General features: G+C 44.4%; 1 protein-coding gene across 4 annotated transcripts in view; it reads left to right on the top strand.

Annotated features, from left to right (window-relative positions):
* Nucleotides 1-13864, top strand: part of FAM120A (family with sequence similarity 120A) — a 55436-nt gene extending 41572 nt beyond the window's left edge. Inside the window, exons 13-18 of one of the 4 annotated variants that reach the window (XM_026076478.1) lie at nt 1097-1306; nt 2362-2545; nt 3572-3718; nt 5222-5363; nt 9074-9170; nt 11964-13864. In XM_026076478.1, coding sequence (XP_025932263.1) covers nt 1097-1306; nt 2362-2545; nt 3572-3718; nt 5222-5363; nt 9074-9170; nt 11964-12275 — 1092 coding nt within the window. In that variant the 3' untranslated portion in view covers nt 12276-13864. The other 3 variants (XM_026076487.1, XM_026076504.1, XM_026076494.1) reach the window with 3 other exon arrangements.
* Nucleotides 13865-22295: the final 8431 nt, after the last annotated feature.

The raw sequence follows: 22295 nt of genomic DNA, 5'->3' as shown, positions 1-22295 counted from the left end.
TGCTTCTCTTTTTGTTGAAGTCAGACAGAAAGAGCAGCTGAGTTTGAACCCAGCTGCATATCTGCAAAACGATCTGGATAGTCTTTTGGATCTTACAGGTTGCTTATGCATAAGGAAGGTAATGTAGTTTAATCTTAAAATTTAATACCGAAGTCTTGAAAATGTTCCCAAGAAAGGGCTGATATTTTTTAAAGTATATTGGAAAATGTTAGTGATTATATTCTCTTGTTTCTAAGCTAAAAATGTATTTGCTGCAAGCAAATGCTTTTTCTTTCCACCATCAGCTCTTATTCACTATATAATTCTACCTTTGCATATCTATCTTGCATTCTAAATAAAGCTCTTGTATTCATAAAAACATTACTTCATTAAGAGAAGCTGCATTCTAACATAGCAACATCTTGAAAAAGCTAATTGAAATTCTGTTATAAAGGAGTTGGAAGGGAAATGTGATACGTGGGAAGAAAGCTGGAATGCTCACATTGAGTTCATTCCTGAAGCTTTCTAAAAAATATCTCAGAAGTACAAGATTATTTGAAAGAAATGATCTTATTTTTAATGAAATTTTCTACAGCTAATTTCCTGTAAATATCTTAAAAGCTTCTGTTTGCTATAGTATGTTTTAGCATTAATTGAAAAACTGTGTACTGCATGTTTATGAATGATCTTAATGTAGCTAAAGTATGCATCATATATGTTTTACATACTAAAAACCATAATTTCAAGATGTATGTTATTTCCCTTGAAACTTTTACTGGCTCCTTGATGATGAATTGAGTTCAAACATGAAATATTAGAAATCATTTCATGTGCTTTGTCTTTGAGGCAACAGAGTTTTTTGGTTTTATCTCTCACCTCTAGAATGGACGGATGGGACCAGCCTCTTTGAGTACTGCAGTTTTGCTTATATAGGTGATAGATTATGTGGCACTCTGCTAGTCGAACTGGCCATAGCCCATAAAAAGTTTTGGAGAACTTTTTAAAATTACTTTGTTTTCATGAGCTTTGAAAATAATGTACCTATTGGGAATAATTTTGTGTTATATCTTGTTATTATCTTACTAAATTTGCTTTTTTTTTTTTTTTTTTTAAACAGATTGAGAATCTCGATCCCCGAGGAATTCAGCTGTCTGCTTTATTTATGAGTGGTGTCGATATGGCGCTTTTTGCAAATGATGCTTGCGGACAGCCAATTCCATGGGAGCACTGCTGTCCGTGGATGTATTTTGATGGAAAATTATTCCAGACCAAGCTCATCAAAGCAAGCCGGGAGAAAGTTCCTCTCATTGACCTCTGTGATGGTCAGGTGTGTAGTTTTAGAATGTAATAACAGAATATCAAGTGTGCCAAATTTTCATAAGTGTTAGGTGTGGTTTATCAGTCATTATTTACTTAATGTGTCATCTCTCTACTTGAAAAGGTGGATGGCTAACAGGTACTTGTCAGCTCTATTTAAGTCTCTTACTTTCTTGTTGATGGCTGAGATAGCATTTTGGTAGATTTTGCAAAAAGTAAACTGATGTAAATTTTTCTTTGATTTCATTTTGATCCTCTCCGGAAACTGCAATTTGAATGCAGTTATGATGTAATGAGCTACTTAGAGTTGAAAACTCTCTGCTCCTTCATACAAGTAATATCGTCTTTTTGCATCAAGATGGCATTACGGTCACAAAGGACTAAGCTGCGGTGGTTTTACAAAGAAAGAAAACTTTATTTCTAATATATTTTACAGACAAAGTCATTCTTGTAGTCTTTAAATTCAAAATCTCTTCACATTTCTTACAGACATCTTGAAAATACAAATAAATTATATGAACTAGGTACAACAGAAAGTTATTATCTAGTTATAAAAACAGGAAACTGATAAAATCAACAGTTTACTAAATGATCAAATTTTTTTTTCTTTTTTACACTTTTCAGGAGGTGTGAAATCCTTTTCTGAAAAAGCTTAGCTGTTCTTATTTCTGACTCTAGTGAAACTGATTGTAGATTAAATATTGATGATGGCTGTGGTCACACTCAGGCTTGTTAACGTCCAGATTTGCTTTAGCCAGTTTACCTAGGTTTTGCTTTGCAGCCCAGGCTTGTGATGTTTATTTTGCTTGAAGTAAAGGGCTGTATTAAGTGTTTAAGAGACTGTAGAAGAAGCTTTCTCAGTTCCTTTCTGGAAAACGCCTTTTAAGGTAGATTACTGTAATTTAAACAACTAGCTTTATGAATAACTAGCTAGCTTTAGGAAGGTTGTTCTCACTACCTGTCTGCATTCTTTTGCTTTCCTCTTTGAATCTGTTGTGTAAATATAATTTACACAATTGAAATCAGAATTTTAACATCTGTTTGTGACTTTCTCTTTATTCATAGGCTGAGCAGGCAGCCAAGGTTGAAAAGATGCGTCAGAGCATCCTAGAAGGATTAAATTTCTCCAGGCAGAACCATCCTCTCCCTTTTCCGCCTCCACCTGCCATGCCTTTCTATCCAGCTTCTATGTATCCTCGACACTTTGGGCCAGTCCCACCACCTCAGGGCAGGGGGAGAGGCTTTGCTGGTAAGTGATGGGACAGCAACGTGATACCCATTGCTGTGAAGTGCTATCTTGTCTTTCACATTCTAAAACTGTAAACTGATTTGCTTGTTTAATTTCATAGGAAAAATACATAAAAATAAGTGGTTAGCCTGTGGTGTTGTGTGCCAATCACTGCATTTTGTTGTTGTTTTTGTTAGTGATGGCCTGGCAATACAGAATGTGTTGTATTGCTGCATATTTCCAGCAGGATTTTTAGTAGCTGTGCCAGATCAAAATAGTTTTACAGCTATTGTATGAAAAAGAAAAGAGGAGTGGATCAACACTGAATGATGTGACAAGGCTCTTATTTGCACTGTACTTTACTTCAAAATGTTTATGTATATAAATATTAAAAATGCCTTAATTAATAGGCACAGTTTAACTGCCAGGGTTGAAGACAAGCTTTCTTCCTCCCCATCCCTCTTTATTTTGCTACAGTCATTTAACTATTGGCACCCTTGAGTGTAAGTACCGGAGATCACTGAATAAACCACTCCAGGCGGTTTCTAGATTTATTCCCTTCCTCATAACCATATCCCCCGATACAGGGAACTATACATATATTAGTACTGGACATTCAGAGTAAGGCATTCTTGGGGTGCCACAACTGTAGCCGTTGAAGCTGATAGCCAAAAAATTGCCACAAGCATTTCAACGCTAATTATGCCCTACAAGTTAGGGTACCCGTTGCAAACCCAAGGCCTGCTGTTGTGGATAAGGGACACCCCCCCCCCCCCCACACACACACGCACTAAGGCTGCAGCAGATCTTTGGTAGGGCTTTCTCCAAGGTGGTGATGTTCCTCTGCGTAACCTCTGCCTGGGCCGGGGGGTTTCCGCGTTGCTGCGTTCCCCTCGCTGCTGAGCCTGCCGGCTTCACCTGCCTAACGCGCAGAAGGGCAGCAGTCGCTGCTGACCCTCGGAGGACGGTGGTGGCAGCTTCTCTGTTAGGGGAACTCCCACGTGCCTGGCCCCCTCACAGCTTTTCCCCTGTCTTTCTTTACCCTGGGTCTAACAGGAGTCTATGGCTTCGGAGGCCCTTATGGGGAAACAGTAGCAACAGGCGCTTACCGGGCCTTCCGGGTGGCAGCAGCAGCAGGACACTCCGGAGCCTTCTCTGGCAATGACAGCAACAGGACTAGCAAGTTTCAGGGCGGTAATTATACCCAAAACCCTTTTCTTAGAGCTTCTGGCAACAGCTTCCTTCACTTTACGGTTTGGTCTGAGGCTTTCTACTGACTGCCAGTTTTCCCTTCTCCCTAACTGTCTCCAGCTCTCACTCTTCTCCAGCCGTCTCAGGTTGCTCTAAAATCACTTACTGTCTGCTCTGCTCTTCTAGAGTCTTTTCCCTAGGTCCCTTGCGCAAACTGGTCTCAGTGTCAACCTGTCTCTTACATGCCTAGAAAATCCTTGTTCAAATACAGAATAGTTTTAAAATTTAATGGGACGTTCTGTCTTCTGTGCTTTAAAATGTTAGGATGGGCTCTGTAGTCAAGTGAACTTTGCTTGAATGTATTAACAATTATTTTCTAAAACTTGAGGACAATTGAGCTTTTTGGAAAAATGACACAGTATGGAAATTCTTGACTTTTGTGTTACTGCTAACCCATTTTTCACTGGTGTCACGTCAGTGTGGACATAGGCATGAGATTTATTTATTTGTTTGTGTTCGTTGCTTTTCTCTTATATGAGGTGGGACAGTAGAAAACTGTTAATTCTCATTACTCATTTAGGGTAGAATTTTTCCATATATTTAGCCATTCTTTCTGGCTTCTGAGCTTTTGTTCTAAGAGCGAACATACCTCTAATGCTTCATTGTGTGAATAACGTTGCCACTGTAAACAATATGCATTTGAAGCTGAAAGACTAGTACAGAGCAGTATGAACCTTTCTGAATTTAATCAGTAATTTAGTTCCTAGTGTATTAACGTTTGAAGACTAATCATGGCTGCATAAATGCTATGTTTTGTAACCCTTTTAGTGCTGACAGTCTTTCCAGTAACATATGGCTCAATTGTGCTTACCTAAATTTCTTGAAATATCTATTATGCCCTCATGGTTTTTTTAAGGGCAAAAAAACAGATATAAAAATGAACAACTTAAATAGAAGTTACATTTGTATTTTGGACAATTATAATTTTTACTGCTTTCTTGGGAGCGAAAGAGTAAACCTATCTTTTACACCTAGATCAGTTTAAATGCTATATTTTTATAACAACTTAGCATTAATATAGGTAGTTCTGCCTAATAAGTTGTTCACAGAAATGATAATCTTTGTGTCTTATGCTGATACTTGGTGTTCAATAGAAGGTGCTTTTAAACCATTAAAAATTCTTTCTTCGTTAAGAATGTAGTAAAAAATAATCTTCAGATAGCTTGTAAAATTTCACTTCAGTTTCTTAATGCTGAGCTAATATGTATTTTTAATTACTGAAACTGAAGTTGTCATATAATCATTTTCTAATTCAGAATTCATATATATTTAAAAAAAAAAAAAGGGAAAAAGAAAAAAGGCTCTTGGAGTTACAATTCTTCTGAGTGACCACAAAATGAGAAGGGGAAACCATGTCAAAAGTCTGGGGGAATGTGTTTTCCATTCATTAGTAACTTCCATCTTATGACTGTGAATATCAAGTTCTGGTTTTGCTTTTATGTGCAGGAGTCCAACCTATTCCTTCTCAGGGAGGGAAACTTGAAATTGCCGGCACTGTAGTCGGCCATTGGGCTGGAAGCAGACGTGGACGAGGGGGTAGAGGGCCATTTCCTCTGCAGGTCGTTTCTGTTGGAGGACCAGCAAGAGGGTAAGTGCAACTTGGAGAATTTAGTGGTTGGAACAGAAGTAGAATTGGGAAAAGTGGAGGCATTAGAAATTGCATTCAGTGCATTTTGGGATGCATTAGGTAATATTATGCCTGCTGAGTATTCTCAAGAAGCCATTTATGTTCATTTTAAAATGTATTAAATGAGTTATTCAGATGACTGTAAACATTTTTGTGTGCAAAAAAATCATATTCTGAATCTGACATGCATGTGAATCATTTTGCATGAGGAAATGGCCTGAGGGCCTTTCCCTTACAAGAAATCAATAAATATATTTTACCTGATCAAAACTATCACCACTCTTTATTATTTTCTTGGTTATGGTAGAATATTTATAACAAAGTGTGATAAATTTTTGAATAACTTCATTTTGTAAATCTTCTGTAAAATTGTAAAACAACTAAAGGACACTTAGGGGTTTAACAGTTCTCTGCTACTGTCATGGTGGTAGATATGTTTAAAAGAATACTTATTTCTTCAGCCCTTGCACTTTGTTTCACTACAGCTTAAATTACAAGTGCACAACATTTTAAAAAAAATTATTTGTCACAAAAATATCTAGAGCTTTACTTTTTTAAGATTATATTTTTCCAGAATTTTATTGTTCTGTGCATTACAGAACTGTCTATCATCCTTAATTAGGTTGCATCTGTTATAGTAGACAACTCCCAAAGTTGCCATGTGATTCATGTGTTATGTCTGCCTTTAACTGTATTAAAGGAGTGGAGTACAGTAGGTATATTCATGTCATCTTGAGCCAGGAAGCAGTCTGAAAGAGTAAGTCTGAGCTGTGTGAATTCCTCTCTATCCGCTAATTTCATCAAGCGTGCACTATAAAGCTTGATGCTAAAGTCAGTATTAACTGTTTGAATGCCTGTCTTGTTGGACTGAGTGAGGAAATGAGTGATGGGACCTGAAGTCCTGCAAGAATGGGACCAGGAGAGGGAGAAGTAAGAACAGCAGAAATGAAGAAGTTCAGCAGCAGGAAGTAGACTTGGTATAAGAAGAAAGAGCAAAACTGACATTTTAAGCGGAACAAATTTAGTCAGGAACATTTTATACTCTAAAATGAGTTTCAGCTCCCAAAACATTGGCATCTAGTGCTGTTTTAGACACTTCAGACAGCTATTCAGAGGAAACTGTACAGGTTAGCAGAGATGATGCAGGACTTAAAGGACACCTCTGCTCATCTGGAATAGCAGCAGAGGTCGGTGGATTAACCTAAGATATGTGATAAGGCACTGGGCTCCTTTGGGTATTTTAATCTTACTCTTCAGTTTTAGTGCACAAAATAACATTGCTCACCATTTAAATGAGGTTAGTATGTGGTTATAAATTCTCCTGTTCTTGGATCCAACTTAAAAACAGAATCTGGCCTACTGTAGAGCTTTCTTTTCTTAAGCTGAATGCACTGTATGTGGTACTGTTTGTGAAAAAGGTTGAGGTAACTTATAGAGACCTAATCAAGGGTGCTGTTGGACTGAAGCATCGTGACTGATTATCTGGAGACACCTTCAGGCTCCGATCTGTCTCGCATTTATACATACCATTGACTTTACTCATTTGAATAGCAGTTCTTCCATTTTCTGAAGAAGCAAACACATGAATTTGTGCAAAATATCAGTAGTCTGAAACTAACACTGGCAAGTCCTAAATTAAGAGCCTTCCTTATCTAGGAGCAGTGAAATCACTAAAAGGGTGTTATTGCTCCTGCAAGCACCTTTATGATGGAGAAATACTGCTCTCCAATAGTAGCTCTTGTGTTAAAAGATAAAATATCTCACGTTTTCATTCTGTCAGAGGTGCTACCTTTGGGCAGTTAGGTCTGTCTCAGTCACATCCTACTGAGTTAAACTCTTTACATTCAGAGTTACTAAAGTTACTCAAAGAGGAAAAAAACTACCACAGGCAGCAATAGTATCAATCAATACTAAAAATAAAATAGGAAAACACATAAATGTTAGTGTACCATCTAAAAACAGGTGTTTTAAAGATTGAGTTCCTTGACTGTGGATGCTATTTGCTACTAAAGAACACTTTAGCAGGAAAGTGTATGCTTTTTTTTTTTCTACACTTTATCATCTAGTTCTGCAAACCTCTATTTCATTTTTTATCAGTTTCAGCAAAGAGGATCATGTCAGGCTTGTCAACGCCATTCTCACATGTCTCTTTGCAATGTTAAACTTGGTGTTCTTTATATACAAATTATACCATATGCCTTTCATTAGCTTTGATCCATCAATATATCTAGTGTGATACGAGTCTGAGTTGGAAAAATCCATTATTCGGCTCCCTGAAGGGTATACTTTCACCATTTAAATAATTAGGTCAGAAAAAAAATAGCCTTGTTGTAATCTTTGGAAAGAATGAAGCAAGAGTAATTGAATGTAAAATGCACTTCTTTCCTCTTGAATCTTTGCTTTTTTCTTTTAAATTCCATTATTTAATTGCTTATTGCTGAATGTGGGAATTTGCAGTGTGTGTGAAAAGACTTGCATGGCACAGAACAGCGTTTCTCCACTGAGTCAGTTCAACTTAGTTGTTACCGCACAACAACAGCAGGAAGTAGGAGCACTAAGCAAAATCTTAGCTCCTACTTAGGCTGTTTTTTGCAAAATCAGCTCACAGGGACCTTACTGGCATATGGGAATTGTCAAGTGATGAAACATTAGCTATATGGAAAATGAGATATGGTTGGAGAATTGCAGCTGTCATTTGTTGCCAGAATGGCATACTGTGCAATTGCGGCCCACGCAGCTTGGAAACTGTGCTGGATGTAGAGCTGGACCTGAACACCATCTGGCTCTTCTGTGTGAGCTTTAGAGGGGTCAGTCGTGACACTATGACCTCATGGTATCAGGCAGCAGATTTGGAGGAAAAGTAGAGCAATCTGTTACTGTTCATATTTCCAGGAGAGAAAATGAAAACAATTTTTAGGCGAGAAGTAGTCCTTGACATAATAATAAAGGAAGTTAAGTTTCTGCAATTGTTTGCATTAAAATAGTTTGAGTTGAGTGAAAGTTTATTTTGGTCTGATCTAATCTTTATTGAATCAAATAGAAAAGCCGCCACCTGATGTGTCCTGGTTGGAAGCCTCCATTTGAAAGTGTTCCAAACTTGATAAATTGCTACACATGTCAGATGTGCCTGAAGCCTCCATTTTTTCCTCATGTTCTTAGATCACTTTGTATTCTCCCATCAAAACCAAAGCAATTTTGTGTTTTTCCTTCCTTACTTTTATCTGATTTCTTCTATGTCTGGCATGGAGGGTTGATGGGAAGTGTTATTAAATGGGAGGAATTGCCTTATAAATGGTTCAAATTGCTCGTGCATTCTTTTTCAGGTGAAACTATTTTGATCTCTGCTTCTAAAGTACTGTAAAGATAATTTGATACTGTAAAGATGTTTTTACAAAACTTGAAAATACTCATTTACCTCTTCTTTAAAAGTGAATTATAGAAATAGTCATTTTATTGCTAGGAAAACAAAAGGTTGGTTAGAATTTATACACTTGCAAGTAGTAGAACCCTATAATTCTGAATTGATTAATTATATTGCTTCTTTAAAGAAAGGCAGATTTTAGTCACTAGACAATAAAGCTAAAAAAATATTTAAGCAAAATAAAATTTAAAGTACTTTTAAACAATGTTCATATGTATTTTTCTTTCTTCCTTTTCCTCAATGCTTACAGGCGTCCTAGAGGAGTTATTTCCACTCCAGTGATAAGAACTTTTGGAAGAGGTGGAAGGTACTATGGGAGAGGTTATAAAAGCCAGGGAGCAATTCAGGTAATAAAGCAGTGTGCTTGACTTCCAAAACACTCTGGTTTACAGACTAGTATAGTATGGACTTCCAGACCAGCTAATATTGATAAGCACAACTTTAAAAGATAAAAGTGTTTCTTACAGTGATACTGCCTACTTGTTGAAGCTGTAGGCTGCACAACCAGTGATGACAGGCTAGTGTTCCAGCTCAGTAATAAGCAAACTTTGGTTATAAAGACAGAAGCTGAAAAATATATTTTGATATGAAGGCAGTGCCTACACAGTTCTAACTAGCTGTGAGAATAGGAGAGAATTTAGAAGAATGAGAGAAATACGAAGCTGAAATAAATTGGCAGCTTTTATTCTCCCTCCCACCCTTTCCCAGTTTGTTTTCTGGGATCACAGTCCAACCTCATGAGGAAAAAATAAGAAACAGTAGAAGGATCTTTGCTGTTTCATAGCTCCAAAAGTAAGCCCTAACTCTAAACTTCTAAGAAATAAAAGACCAGTCTTTGCCACCATGAATGCACAATTTCATTTTTGGCGACAATATATGAAGAGTCTGTGGATCGTAGTTTTTGCCTCTCCCACGGATCCTTTAAATCTAGCTGGAGCAAACTGGTATTTCATATTAAGTGCCAATTGCTTCAGAGTTATGTTTTCGTCCCTTTTGCATTGTTTTTGCTGCTCTGCAGTTTTGAATGTTAGCGCAAGTCCCAAGGGTAATGGACGAGTGGGTATTAACTAGGTGGGAAACTTTCACAATAAATATGTCATATGGCTTTGCAATTTGTTGTATAGCTATTAGTATATAAGAGTAGGGGAGTGTTTGCAGGTATCAGACAGTAAGAGGAGGAGTGTTCTCTGGTAGATAATGTAAGAACCAGTAGCTTCAAGTAAAACTCACTGTGTTCCAGGTGTAAAAATTTACATACATCATTTCTCTTACTTGTTAAATTTCTATGTACACGAATTTGTGTGATGTCTGCAAATTTACGTATGTATTTAAAGCTTTAAATCTTTTACTTAAAATAGAAGAGAAAGCACTGTGTTAAGTTAATTATTTGGCGTCTCATTTCCAAGTATTTCAACACACAATATAAAGGAAGCCTGGAGAAAGAGCTTCCAAATATGTTCGCTTACTGCAGTTTTACATATGTAAACCTAGTTCAGATAGTACTTTTAGGCAGATAGTCTTAACAGACAGCAAGTTTGGACATTCATATTTTTATTAATTATATGTAATCTGGATGGTAAATACCTATGGTCACAAGTTGCTTGGTCTAAAATTGAGCCTGTGCTATGGAGAAGAAAGATAAATGGTGATGTTTTCTGTAGATTAGTCCTGAGCTCATCAAATTTTTACCATCATCAGTCAATAATTGATGCGTTTTATAGTTTGTGTTCCTTTTACAGGAAAAGAAAAAAATGTGGATTCAAATGCACGTGGCAAGGGAGAACTTGGGAAACTTAATGCATAAAGGGTAGATTTCAATAACTAATTGATTACCTGGCAACAGCGTACTTGCCTGTCTTGCAAACGTAGGCAGTTAAGGAAAGAATGCTTACATGGGGCCAGACTCCGATATGCATATTTACACCAAGTAAGATCCTCCCCATAGAATCCAATGACTTTATTGATTATAATTCTGAGGTGATATGAGTAAAGGTTGGAGAATATGATTGCAAATAGCAGGTTGTACTTACCAAATACAAAAGAAATGCATATTTCTTCACAAAATAAAATCTTTCACTCTTGATTCTGGAAGGAAAAGCATACATTTAATCTAAAACATAACACTTAGTAGGAAAGCCTGAAAAAATACATTTACACCTGTGATAAGTATGCATTGGCCTCATATGCCAGTCACATACCTGTGCAGTGTTGTTACAGAATGATATTTTGTGATTTCCTGGAAAGCAAGGTGTATGATGCTGATATTAGAGAAAAACAGTTTTTAAGTATTTCACCTGCAAAATCCTTCAGGAATTCAGAAAAGAATTAACCATGCTGTTTCCAGTATATCAAAGTTAAGATTATTATATTATGAAACTGTGCTACAGCTTGAGGTGTATAAGATGTCCCTATCTTAGTCATTTCTTAGTACTTGACTTTGTTAATGGTGTGATTGATAACTACGTTGCTTCTTAGCAACCCAACCTACTTGTTTTATTTTGCTGTTTAAAGCTTATTATGTTTCTGGAATGCTAGGATTCATTGCTGCAGATACGTAAAAGCTAAATATGGGTTCTATTGCTACATAAGTCTGTTTTTTATTGCTATACTCAGTCTTGTAAGATTCTACTATATGCTTTTCATATGAAGTCTGCTTCCTAATCTCAAAAGTATATAGACCAGTATAGATAGGATTGCATGATACTTTTGCACTTCTTTAATAATTGTCTGAAAATAAGTTTTGGTTTGTATTTGAATAATATGTAATCATGTCATTAAATTATATTGTATATGAACAAAGAAGCAGTTAAGCTGTACATTGATTTTCAGTTTTGGTATTTCCAGGCTTTTACGTGGCTCTTAGATCACAAATAACTATCAGAGTGTAAAGTGCATTTAACCAAAGGAATATAAGAAAACATGGCTAGAAAGCACTCAGAAATACCGAAATTCTTTCACATCTGTGCTAACCTGTGATGTTGATTTTGTATGCCACTTCTTATTTCAGCAGTATATACTACTCAGTGTTCACTTGTGATATTTCCACACACTGCATGCTGCCTATTAATAGTGTCGCTGTAACAGATTGCAAATATATAGCAGTGGTTCTTTAGTAATTTTCTTCTTTTTTTAAAAAATAGGGCAAACCTCCTTATGCTGCTTCAGCAGAAGAAGTAGCCAAAGAACTTAAGTCAAAATCAGAGGAATCTAAATCCTCAATTGTGTCTTCAGATGGATCCCTGGCTGAAAATGGAGTTGTGAATGAGGAAAAACCAGCTTCCCAGATGAATGGGAATACAGGAGACATCAGGGCTTCCAATCAGTCTGAAAGTGCCTTGAGTAATGACTCTAAAATGTGCAATACAAATCCTCACTTAAATGCACTAAATGCAGACAGTGTTTGCCATAAAGATGATACTCTTGAGGCCACTGTCTTAAAAAAAGAAGAGTAAACTTATTTTTTATAGAGGGTGAAGGATGTTGGGAAGGGTCAGGATTAGGAATATCTGGAAAGAAAGAGAGCCTACAGTTACGTACATTTTTTCCTTTCCGTAAGAGAAAAATGAGGACTTTGGAAATTCGGATCCCTCTTTGATGTCAGAGATTTAAACAACACATTTTTAGTTTTAACCAGTTGTAGTCAAAATGCTACAATAAAACAAAAAAGAAAGAGAATGAAGAGCATTTGACTCCCGCACTTAAAATGAAGTATACATAAAGTTTAAACTGGTTATGACAAAAGCTTGTAGTTTTGTTTTTTGAAATATAAAGAAAACAAATTTTGGCAGTCTTTAAGTATATATAGCTTAAAATATAATTTTTAGTACTTGGCACCATATGTATGCCATTATATTTGATTTTGCATTACTGTGTCACAATAAAGCTTTCTTTAAGGCTTTGATTTCATGATTATGGGGGGAAAAAGGCACAACCACAGTTTTTTCTTTCTTAAATTTCATCACCGTTGATGTGGTTCTTTTGTGTTAAAATGTGCAAACTATCGAAACTAAAAATTATAGAGTAATATTGCAGTTCTGCTGATTTTAAATATACATCATACATACTTTACAAGCAAGTTAAATGGAGATAAACTTGAAATCATAGAAGATGCAAATGACCTTTCAAAATAAACACAATGTGTTCTGAAACTTTTTGTGACTAATACCATGCATCCGTGATCAATGAACTATGTGGTTTTGAATCAGACGTAGACCATTAGTACTACTATTTGAGCTAAACTTCTGCATGGTTCATAATTTTTAAAGTGTGTAGTTAATATTATGCATGTTATTGTCCTCTTTCTTCCATTCTTACAAGTACTGTGCCCATTTGCAAAACAAAAAGCTAATAATCAGTAATAGTCCTATAAAAGATGTTAACTATGTTTAGTCATTGACTGATCTTGCTCTAACCTTAAAATTTTGTGATTATTGACCTCTGTTGCATTTATTCTAAAACTTAAAAAAAAAATTATCTAGCCGTTTTGAATATCAACGTTACCCTGGTGTACTCATTGCTGTATGCATTATTGTTCTCTGTTGCTGTTTTATGCCTTCATATTAGCAAATATGAAATTCTGTGAAAAACAAAAAAAAAGCTTTGATCTTCAAAAAAAAAAAAAAAGTACCCCCCTTCTGTAGCAGGAAACAAATGGCTTGTTCTTGAGAACTTTCCCATCAAGAATTTAGTATAAGCAAATATACCTGTATCATTTTGATGTTTTTGTTAGTGTTTCCAAACTTAATGTACTTCAAAATCAGAATCATTTCTTTATATTCGTTTTCATATAATTCTCCTGATGCTCTTCATCACACATTAGTGATCAGAAATGAGGTGTAATTCCCCATTCCCTGCCCGCAAGAGCTAAGTAGGTATCTTAATGTAAGTTGAAGGGAGTTCTGCCCCAACTCATGGATTGTGCAAGAATGAACTACTGTTGGGTTTGATTGGTTGTAGATGGATTGTGGTGTGGTGTATTTGAAGGCTATTGAATGCAACTTACAGTGCTTAATAAAAATCTTTATTCTTTTAGTATAAAATACTGTATGCCTTTTTTGTCAAGTATTTTTTTAATTAACATGTTGTAAATAAAAGTTTTCCTATGCCCAAATAAACTGATTGAGTTAGCAGACTACATGATGTTCTCCCGAGAGGCGGAGAAAGAAAACAAAACGAAACTCTCATACACTGCCAGCGTTGGGGAATATCACACTTGATCAGAGTAATGCTTTGTACTTTTTTTATTTTATGCAGCTACTTCAGATGTCCCTTTCTAAACGCAAGATGGTTAATATGATGCAAATATTTGACTGAAATAACAAGGGCAGTTATTAAAAAAAGAAAAAACAAAAGCAAACATGGGTGCTTGCAGTGATGCATCAGCACTGTTTTTGAAATGTGAGGTGATCAACAGTGCCTGTATCTCGGCTCCTCTTAGCTGAGGATAAATTATTCCGTTACGCAGGAGTTTTTTCTGCATACGGGGCTGTACTAACCCAGCACGAGGAGTTATAAATGTGTGGTGCCGTTGGTGTCAGGTTGGCCTTTCTGTTGCGGCGCGCCCTTATTGTCCGCTGTCTCCGTCTCGTCTCCCTGCTCATCTGTTTACTCTGGTGCCCCACACACGTTGTTAAAAACAGTCTTGCCCTGAGCGTTTTTGATCTCCTGTTGTGTCTCCATGAGCGGTGTTAAGAGCCCCGCGCCCTTCCCCCTCCCGTGGCTGCAGTTTATAGCAGCACAGCTGTGTTGCGTGCAAATTGCAGCAATCATTCGTCCCCCTCCCTTCCCAAGTAACAAGCTGGAGAGCAGCAGTTTCGCGGGCGTAACCGCAGCTTTGCTGGGGATCCTGCTGTTGAGCTCCGTCGGGATGGTGTCCCTTCCCACCCCGCGCTGATAAGTTGCTATTCTCCCATGTTAGAGCTTGTTTATTCTGGAAGTATCATCCAGCCTCTTGTTCTGGTGAAGTTACGAGTTAGCCGTTGCCCTCTTTCCCAGCAGCATTTTACAGTTGTAGCTTAAACCAGTCATTTGCATGGAATAATCATCATCGGCAGCAAAATCTTCAGCGTAATGTACATGGGAGATTTCACCAATGCGGCACTTGCTGGAAGTAGGAAGACTTCACTCTTTTCCTTTCTGCAACTAGGCCAGCAAAATTGTTCCTGTATAATCAAGGTGTGAGAAGCCATCCACACAAGCTGGACTGGAGTTAGGATTTGTACGTACAGCAAATGAACTACTTTATTCGCCCAAATATAACATCATGCCTTTATGTTTTTCAGAATTTTTTTTTTCTTCCTGCAAATCGTATGTACAGGTTAGCAACTGAGAATACCTGGCAGGTCGACCATGAGTGAGTGAAGTTACCTGGGGTGTTGCAGATGACTTAGTGGTGGGGTGCCCGGAGGCTGAGCGTGGACTATGCGTTAGGGTGGGAGGAACCGAATAGTACTCGGTGAGTCTGCACTGATTTGGGGAAGCAACACCTGGGTGCTGTCCTCCACGCGTACCTGGGGGCAGGGCAAGGTGGGGGCCAAGGAACGACACAGGAAGGGTTTTCTGGTCTCTCTACTACAAATGCAGTAGTCTTGATTAACTTCCTGCAGGAAGTAACTCTTTGGAAGAGGATTAATTTGAAATATGTCTTAAGTTTACTCTGGAATCTGATCCTACAGAATTGTCAGCTATTATGTGGATTTAGTGTTCGTGAAGAACACTTCTCACAGACTAATTTATCCATCTGCAGATACGTTCTGTTATACGTTTACATTACGAGAACTTCTTTGATGTGCTAATTAAAGCAGTTAACATTTTTTAATAATTAGTACCCATGTCTAGACAGGTTCTGTACGGGTCCTGAAACAGCACTGCGGACTCCTGTTTCCCGGCAGGTCTGTCCCGAGCGGGGAGGTGTTCAGGCTGCCGCCTCGGGTTTCCCTGGCTGTCCCCTCTTCCGTCCGCATGGCTCTCTGTAGCGATCCCTGCCGACCGCGAAGCACGGAGGCTGCAGCAGAACCATGAGAATTTGGGAGTGGGGTTTTAGCACAACATGCAGGCTATTCACGCGTTGCCTTAAGATTTCGGGCTGATGACGCAAAAACACCCCGTCAGGCACAGAGCGTAGTGACCGAAGCCAGCTCCTTGCCCTGTTCTGCAGGTCTCTGCATCTGAATACGCCCCTGTGGATACGGCGTCTGGAACACGGGGCCGAGAGCGGGGGATTTTCTTGTTTGTAAAGGCCACAGCGCTCTACGAGGGGTGAGCTTTTTTTCTCTGAGTGAAAACCAATGTGAATAAAGGTGATGGCTGGCTGATGTCTCCATTTAGAGGCAGCCAAAATCTCCCAGGCATCCCCAAGCAGCAGCCGAGCCGGGGGAGCGAGCTGCGCGTGCCGCCGCGCTGCAGGACGGAGACGGCGCTCGGGGCCGGCTGCGGCCCCCGCCAAGCCAGCGCGCGCAGGAAAGGCGCAGGTTCGCTCACGGCTCGGGTCTCCCTGGCCTTTTTGACCTGAACGGGTTTGAGGCCAGGTCCGTACCCCGCTCTCCCCTCCCGGGGTTTTGCGTGAGCAGCTGCTCTAAGAGATGCGCGACGCCCCGTCTCCCGCGCTCACGGCGGCGGTGAAGCTGCTGAGCGCGGGCACGGGGGCGACGCGCGGCCCCGGCGCCCGGGGTGGCTACCGAGCCGAGGGCTGACATTAGCGTGAGCGAGCTGGTTTCCGGCAGGGGCAGAGCCTGAAGGGCTCCTTGCTTCCCGGCACCCAAACGTTCCTCCTGGAGCCGCCCTCGCTCGTCTTCGGCACGCGCTCGCACCGAGGTGCAGTACAGCAACGGGTCGGCAAAGCGTCTGAAACGAAAGAAACCTCGTTTCCCGAGCTGCCCCCTCCGCGCTCCTGTTCTTCGGCTGCGTAATTAACTAATTGTGCTAACTACGGTGTTAACACCTAATAATGATCGGTGCGCTGCAGTCCATCACTTCTAGTGCATTTCTTTACATCCAGTCTTTCCTGAGTCTTTAAATACAGGCAGGTGGGTAATTACTGACAACAGGGAAGGTTTAGGGCCTGGCATAAGCTGCTTCCCGAGGAGCTGGGACCCTGCGTGCAAGTGAGTGTGCTGCTCGGGGCTGCTGGGCTGGCCGGGCGGGGCAGGGGCATCCCCATCCCCATCCGCCAGGGCTCCGTTCGTGGAGCTTGCGCGGCAGTCCGCCTAAGTGCAGGGTTGTGCTACAGGTGGGGCGGTTCAGGAAAAGATGAGACTAAGTAATTTGGAAGCTCCTGGAGCGCGCGAGTGCCCAGACTCTCCTGTCCCCCTCTCGCGCGCGTGCAGGGAGGGGTGGGCAGCGGGGGCTCGGGCCATCTGCAGCCGTTTGGTTTTCCGTGTTTGCGGTTACGCTGTTTAAGGAGACGGTTGCATCGCTCCATCGGGCTGCTGTGAGTTTGTCTGAGGCGAGCGGCGCCTGCAGCCCCTGCCAGGCTCCCTTTGAAAAGGGAAGAGGCTTTCGGAGGCGAGTGCCGCAGGAGCTGGGGCCGAGCCCGGGGCGAGCAGGGTCCCGCGGGGGCTGACTGCTGCGGGAGCCGCCGCGGGAGCTGGCAGCAGAGGCGCGGGGGCCGCTCGGGTGGCCCCGTACCGCCAGCACGTGGCAGGCGAAGTCGCGGGCACCGTTCCCAGCGCAGGCGGTGCTCAGGGGCCTAATATCCAGGCCTGAGGCAGGTCGCGGCCCCCTCCGGAAAGGCGCTATAACCCCTTTTGTTGCGCTGAAAACCCGTAAAACCACTGGAGACCGGAGTCGTGCCGCACTGAAACGTGTGGACGCGCAGGCGTAATCCCGATTCTGTTCGCCGAGAGGTGCTCCGGACCCGCCCGCCCGAGCGCCGCTGGAGCGCCCCTCGCCTGGCCGCGCTTTGCCTCCACGGAGAGCAAGCGTTAGATGGGCTCCACAGCCCTAGTCAAGGCGCTGGCGGCCGTCGCCCCGCGGCCAGGGTGCGACTGCTTCCCGCTCCTGTTTCGGGTGCGTTTGGCCCTGCTCCCCCACCCGGCGCTTTCGCAACCCCGGAGGTTTCTTGGGGGCCTGGTTTTGCCCCCTCACCTGACGCGCGTCACCCCGTTACGGGGGCTGAAGCGGGACACAGCGGCTGCAGCAAAGCCTGTCCCTGCAGGAGGTGTGACGGCCACCGCGGCGCCTGGAGAGGCCGGCGCTTCGCCCGCTCCCGGCCCCCTGGAAGGGCCCGCGGCGCCCGGAGAGGCGGGAGCTTCGCCCGCTCCCGGCCCCCTGGAAGGGCCCGCGGCGCCCGGAGCGGCGGGAGCTTCGCCCGCTCCCGGCCCCCTGGAAGGGCCCGCGGCGCCCGGAGAGGCCGGCGCTTCGCCCGCTCCCGGCCCCCTGGAAGGGCCCGCGGCGCCCGGAGCGGYGGGMGCTTCGCCCGCTCCCGGCCCCCTGGAAGGGCCCGCGGCGCCCGGAGCGGTGGGCGCTTCGCCCGCTCCCGGCCCCCTGGAAGGGCCCGCGGCGCCGCAGCAGGTGCCGGCTCAGCCGGGCGCTGCCCCTCTCCCTGCCAAAACGCGAGGGCGAAGCGGCACGCGAGAGCTTGGGGCCGTTTCTCCTCGTTTAACACAAAAGTAGGGGGTGTTAATGCCATGGAGACCTCGGGGGGGGGGGGKGGCAGGAAAAGGTGCATTTCTGGAGGCATCGCGGGGTCGCAGTGGGCCCTGGTTTGGGGGTAGAGGCTCCCCGTGTATTTCGCAGGTAAACGGCGAAGGGGGCACCCCGGCTCCCGGCCGCAACGGCAGCCCATCGCGCGCGGCTGCGCAGGCCAACACGGCGGCTTAAAAAAACATGAATGAATGATGGAAACAAAATACTAACCACAAATTGCGGGAGGCGCTACAGAAAGGCAGGAACGCTAGGAACAACCGACAGCGCCGAGTTTAACTCGAACCCGTTTCAGTATGGCATTCTTAATAAAATCTAACGTTTTGTGGCAGGCTACGCGACATACCAAGTGCCTGCCGTAACCGTAGGGTGGCAGCTGAAGCTCGCGGAGCGGCTCTGCAGGGGCCGGGGTAGTTTGCCCGTAAACGGTCACTTTGTCCTTGCTCCGCTCCCTGGTGCCACGGTGGCCGCTGGGCTCCCCGGCGTCTCCAGAGAGGCACCCGGCAGGACGGCCTTTTCTTTCCTTTTTTTTTCCTTCTTTCCCACAGGCCCCTCACTTGCCTTGTGTATCGGGGTAAAATTTTGGCTGTGCTGCGGTCAAAGGCAGTTTTGCCATTTGTTTCCAGGAAAGCAAAGTATTCCCTGAAAAGCTCCAAGTGTATCCCTATGTGTCACTTCTAATAAATCTTGTCAATGCAAAGGTCCTTTTGCTTTCTGTTTCCTTGCAGAAATCATATTTCTCTAATGTTTAATAATCACTTATGCATACACTATCTTCTGCTCTGTAACAGACCCTCAGCAAAGAGAAACAGGAAAGTTATAAATATTTTGAAATTCTCTTTTACTTGGTGAAGTCCCGACTTCCTTTGCTTCATAACAAATGATCCGTCCCAGGAACCCCTAATAAAAAAGTGGGGAGGGCTCCATAAATGTGAATCACGCAGATGACAGAGATGGGATTGCTCTTATCTTTCTCCTTTATTCAGTTTTAGATCAGAAAAAAATCACAGGGATCATGATTTTAGTTGAGTTCAAATCCCAAATAACCTTTTTGCTTTATCTGATGCTTTTGTTTTTAAGAGGAACAGTGTTCGAGTAAGGCCTCGTTCTTGGCCCTTTTCCATGCTAGCAGAGTGCCTGTTTGGGTCAGATGGTTGTTGATGGCACCTATCTAACCGGGGTTACACTGAGTTGTCAAATCTTGGCGTTTCGTTGAGAGCTTTGTAACTTTTTTTTTCCTCTTCCAACCCCCTTTCGTTCAGCCGCGTTGCTATATTCGGACTGCAGTTCGCTCACGGAGGAGCGCGTTGCTGGCTCTCCTGCTCCTGGAGGACGGCTCAGCCGTGTGAGGACGGCTTTGGGCAGGCCGGTCTTGGCGTTTCCAGGCCTCCGACCCGCGGCTGTCGGTTACAGTGTCGGACCTGCGGAGCTGCTACGGTTCCTTGAGACTCGGGGAAGTGATAAAAAACGTTGGTGTTTTCTTTGCTTTTTAGCGTTAAGAGCGTGGGTCCTAGGGGGGGTCTGCTGAACCGTTCCCGTCACCAGCCGCTACGGTCCATAACCCTGTTCACCCCAAAATTTGGGAAAGTCGTGCTTGTGCCGCCGCCCCGCTGGCGGCACGGGAAGCCACCGAGCGTGGCGGGGTCTCTCCGCCGCTGGGACGAGCGGACCCGGACGGCGCCCAGGTGCCCGTGTGCCCGTGCCAGCTCTGCCGCCGGCTTGCGCTGGCTGCGGCGCTGCAGCTGATTCCACCGGACAGCCCCGTTCAGGCAAACATGTAGCCGGTAAAGCCACCAGGCAAATGCATCTGTGCGTAAAACCAGGATTGTACCTAGACCTAGCTGCAGCTTACCTTTCTGGATAAATTGTGTCATGCAGCTGTCCCAAATGATCCTTACCAGGGCAGGTAAAATACTGCAAAGCGAAATGCAGAAAGAGCTTCATTCCCCACGTTCTCCCCCTGCTCTGCGACGCTGTAGCAGACTGCGACAGACGGCAGCTCGCGGCACGGCAGTGCGCTCTGGGTGAAAACAGCAAAACTGAGTCCAACTGCCAAGTTATGAAACCTCGTTTTCAAATGTTTATAAAAAACACTTTGCGTGAGGCCCCGCTGTGGCCTCATTACTTGTGTAACCGTGGCCAAAATCACTTTTAAAAAGAGCTTTTGGAAGCTGTCACCCAGCGTGGCAGGCAGTGTCGGCATGGGAGATGCTCCCAGTCCTGGAGCTGTGCCAGAAGGAGCCAGGGGCGCACGGCTGGGGCAGGAGGTGGGGGCCTGTCCTTCCAGGAATCTGGCTTTTCCCCCCAAAAGGCAGCAGAGGAGCCTAGGAGCGAGCCTCCCCCAGGAGCCTCCACGGGGAGGCTCTGGCCCGGGCTGCTCCCAGCTCCGCGCGGTTGGCGCCCGGCACTGCTGCCGGGACACCGCAGCCCCTCGCTCCCGCTGGCTTGGCCGCAGCACTAGCCGGGATCGGGGGATTTGCCGGGGGGTCGCCGGATCTGCCCATCCGGAGTCACAGCCGTTGCGTGTCCCCTGCCGGAGCCGCCTGTCGCTGCAGCAGGTGGAAGCCGGTTTCGTCAGGGCTTGAGAAAGCGGTGATGACCGGGAGATGCCCGGAGAAGGAGGGATGCGCTGGAACAGCCAGCCGGAGGTTTCCACTTTCAAACCTGGATGAACGCGGCCGGCGGCACCCGGGAGGCGACGTTCGCTCGCGGAGCCTGAAGAGGGCCGCCTCGGCCAGCCGGAGCGCGCCGGGAGGAGCCGGCGGCACAGCGCGCGGAGACCCCGGCCAAAGACACCGGCGGTCCCGGAGGAGGGGAGCTGCACGCCTTCCCCGTTCTCCGACAGCCGCTCCAAGAACAAGTCCCAAGCACCGGGGATCTGCTGCTGCTGCATGCGAAACTCAGGCACTGAGCACATCATGAAAATAGTATTTTACATACATATATATATATAGGGAAACAGCATAATTCCTGGACTGTTTATGCTCATGTTTATGTTCGGAGCACCTTGCATAAAGCAAAATTCACCTGATAATGCCCCTGCATTGGAAGGATATCCCAAGCGGCAGCTGTGGGCAAAATACAGGTGTTTTGTGTGACTGTAAGTGGTTACTGACAAGTGGATGTCTCCCATCCAATGCCACTTAGCTCGGCTGCTCAGGGCTAGCGCAAGCTGGGTCAGAGGCGGAGGCGGAGAGGGGCCGTGCCGACGGGTCGGAGGGAACGCGGCAGAGCTCCCTCCTCGGCGGCCGCTCGGCGCCCTGATGGCCCTGCAGGTTTGACGCTGAAGACGATGGCGAGTCCCACCTCACCGCTCCAGGGCCTGCTCCCCGTCTTACCCCATCCCGTGGGGGGCCGCGGAGGGGAAAATCCTGTACCAAATCAGCCACGGCTGTGTTAGGGTCGCTGGCCCCGTGGCGGGGCAACGGGCGAGCCATGAGCGCAGTAGCCGGGGGTCCCACGCTGCCGGGGCTCCCCCAGGCCACCACCAAAACCCGCCTAGCCGCCGCCTCGTTACTGCTCCTCCGAGGGAGACTTGGGCCCGTTTCACTCCCTCGGCACGGCCGGGAGGCGCGCAGGATTCCCTCTGCCCTCGGTGCTGCGATCCCCGCTGTCCCCCCACCGTCCTTGGGCGCCGGCGTGCAGCCTCCCCTGCTCCCGGGGGAAACAGCTTGGTTAGCTGGTGGTTTGTGTTTGCTCGCTTGTTTGTAGGGGGCGAAGATGGGTTTTGCCTGCCTGCGTGAGAATCACGGAGCGAAAGCTAAGGTGAGCAGATGGGTTTTAAATATAGTATTGAGAGCAGCGAGGGCCGCGGCCCTTCTCCATCCTCG

This window comes from Apteryx rowi, unplaced genomic scaffold (assembly GCF_003343035.1).
Source record: "Apteryx rowi isolate R43461 unplaced genomic scaffold, aptRow1 scaffold_111, whole genome shotgun sequence".
Classification (NCBI taxonomy): domain Eukaryota; kingdom Metazoa; phylum Chordata; class Aves; order Apterygiformes; family Apterygidae; genus Apteryx; species Apteryx rowi.
The sequence above is the reverse complement of the archived record's forward strand: the minus strand, read 5'-3'. Positions and strand labels throughout refer to the sequence as shown.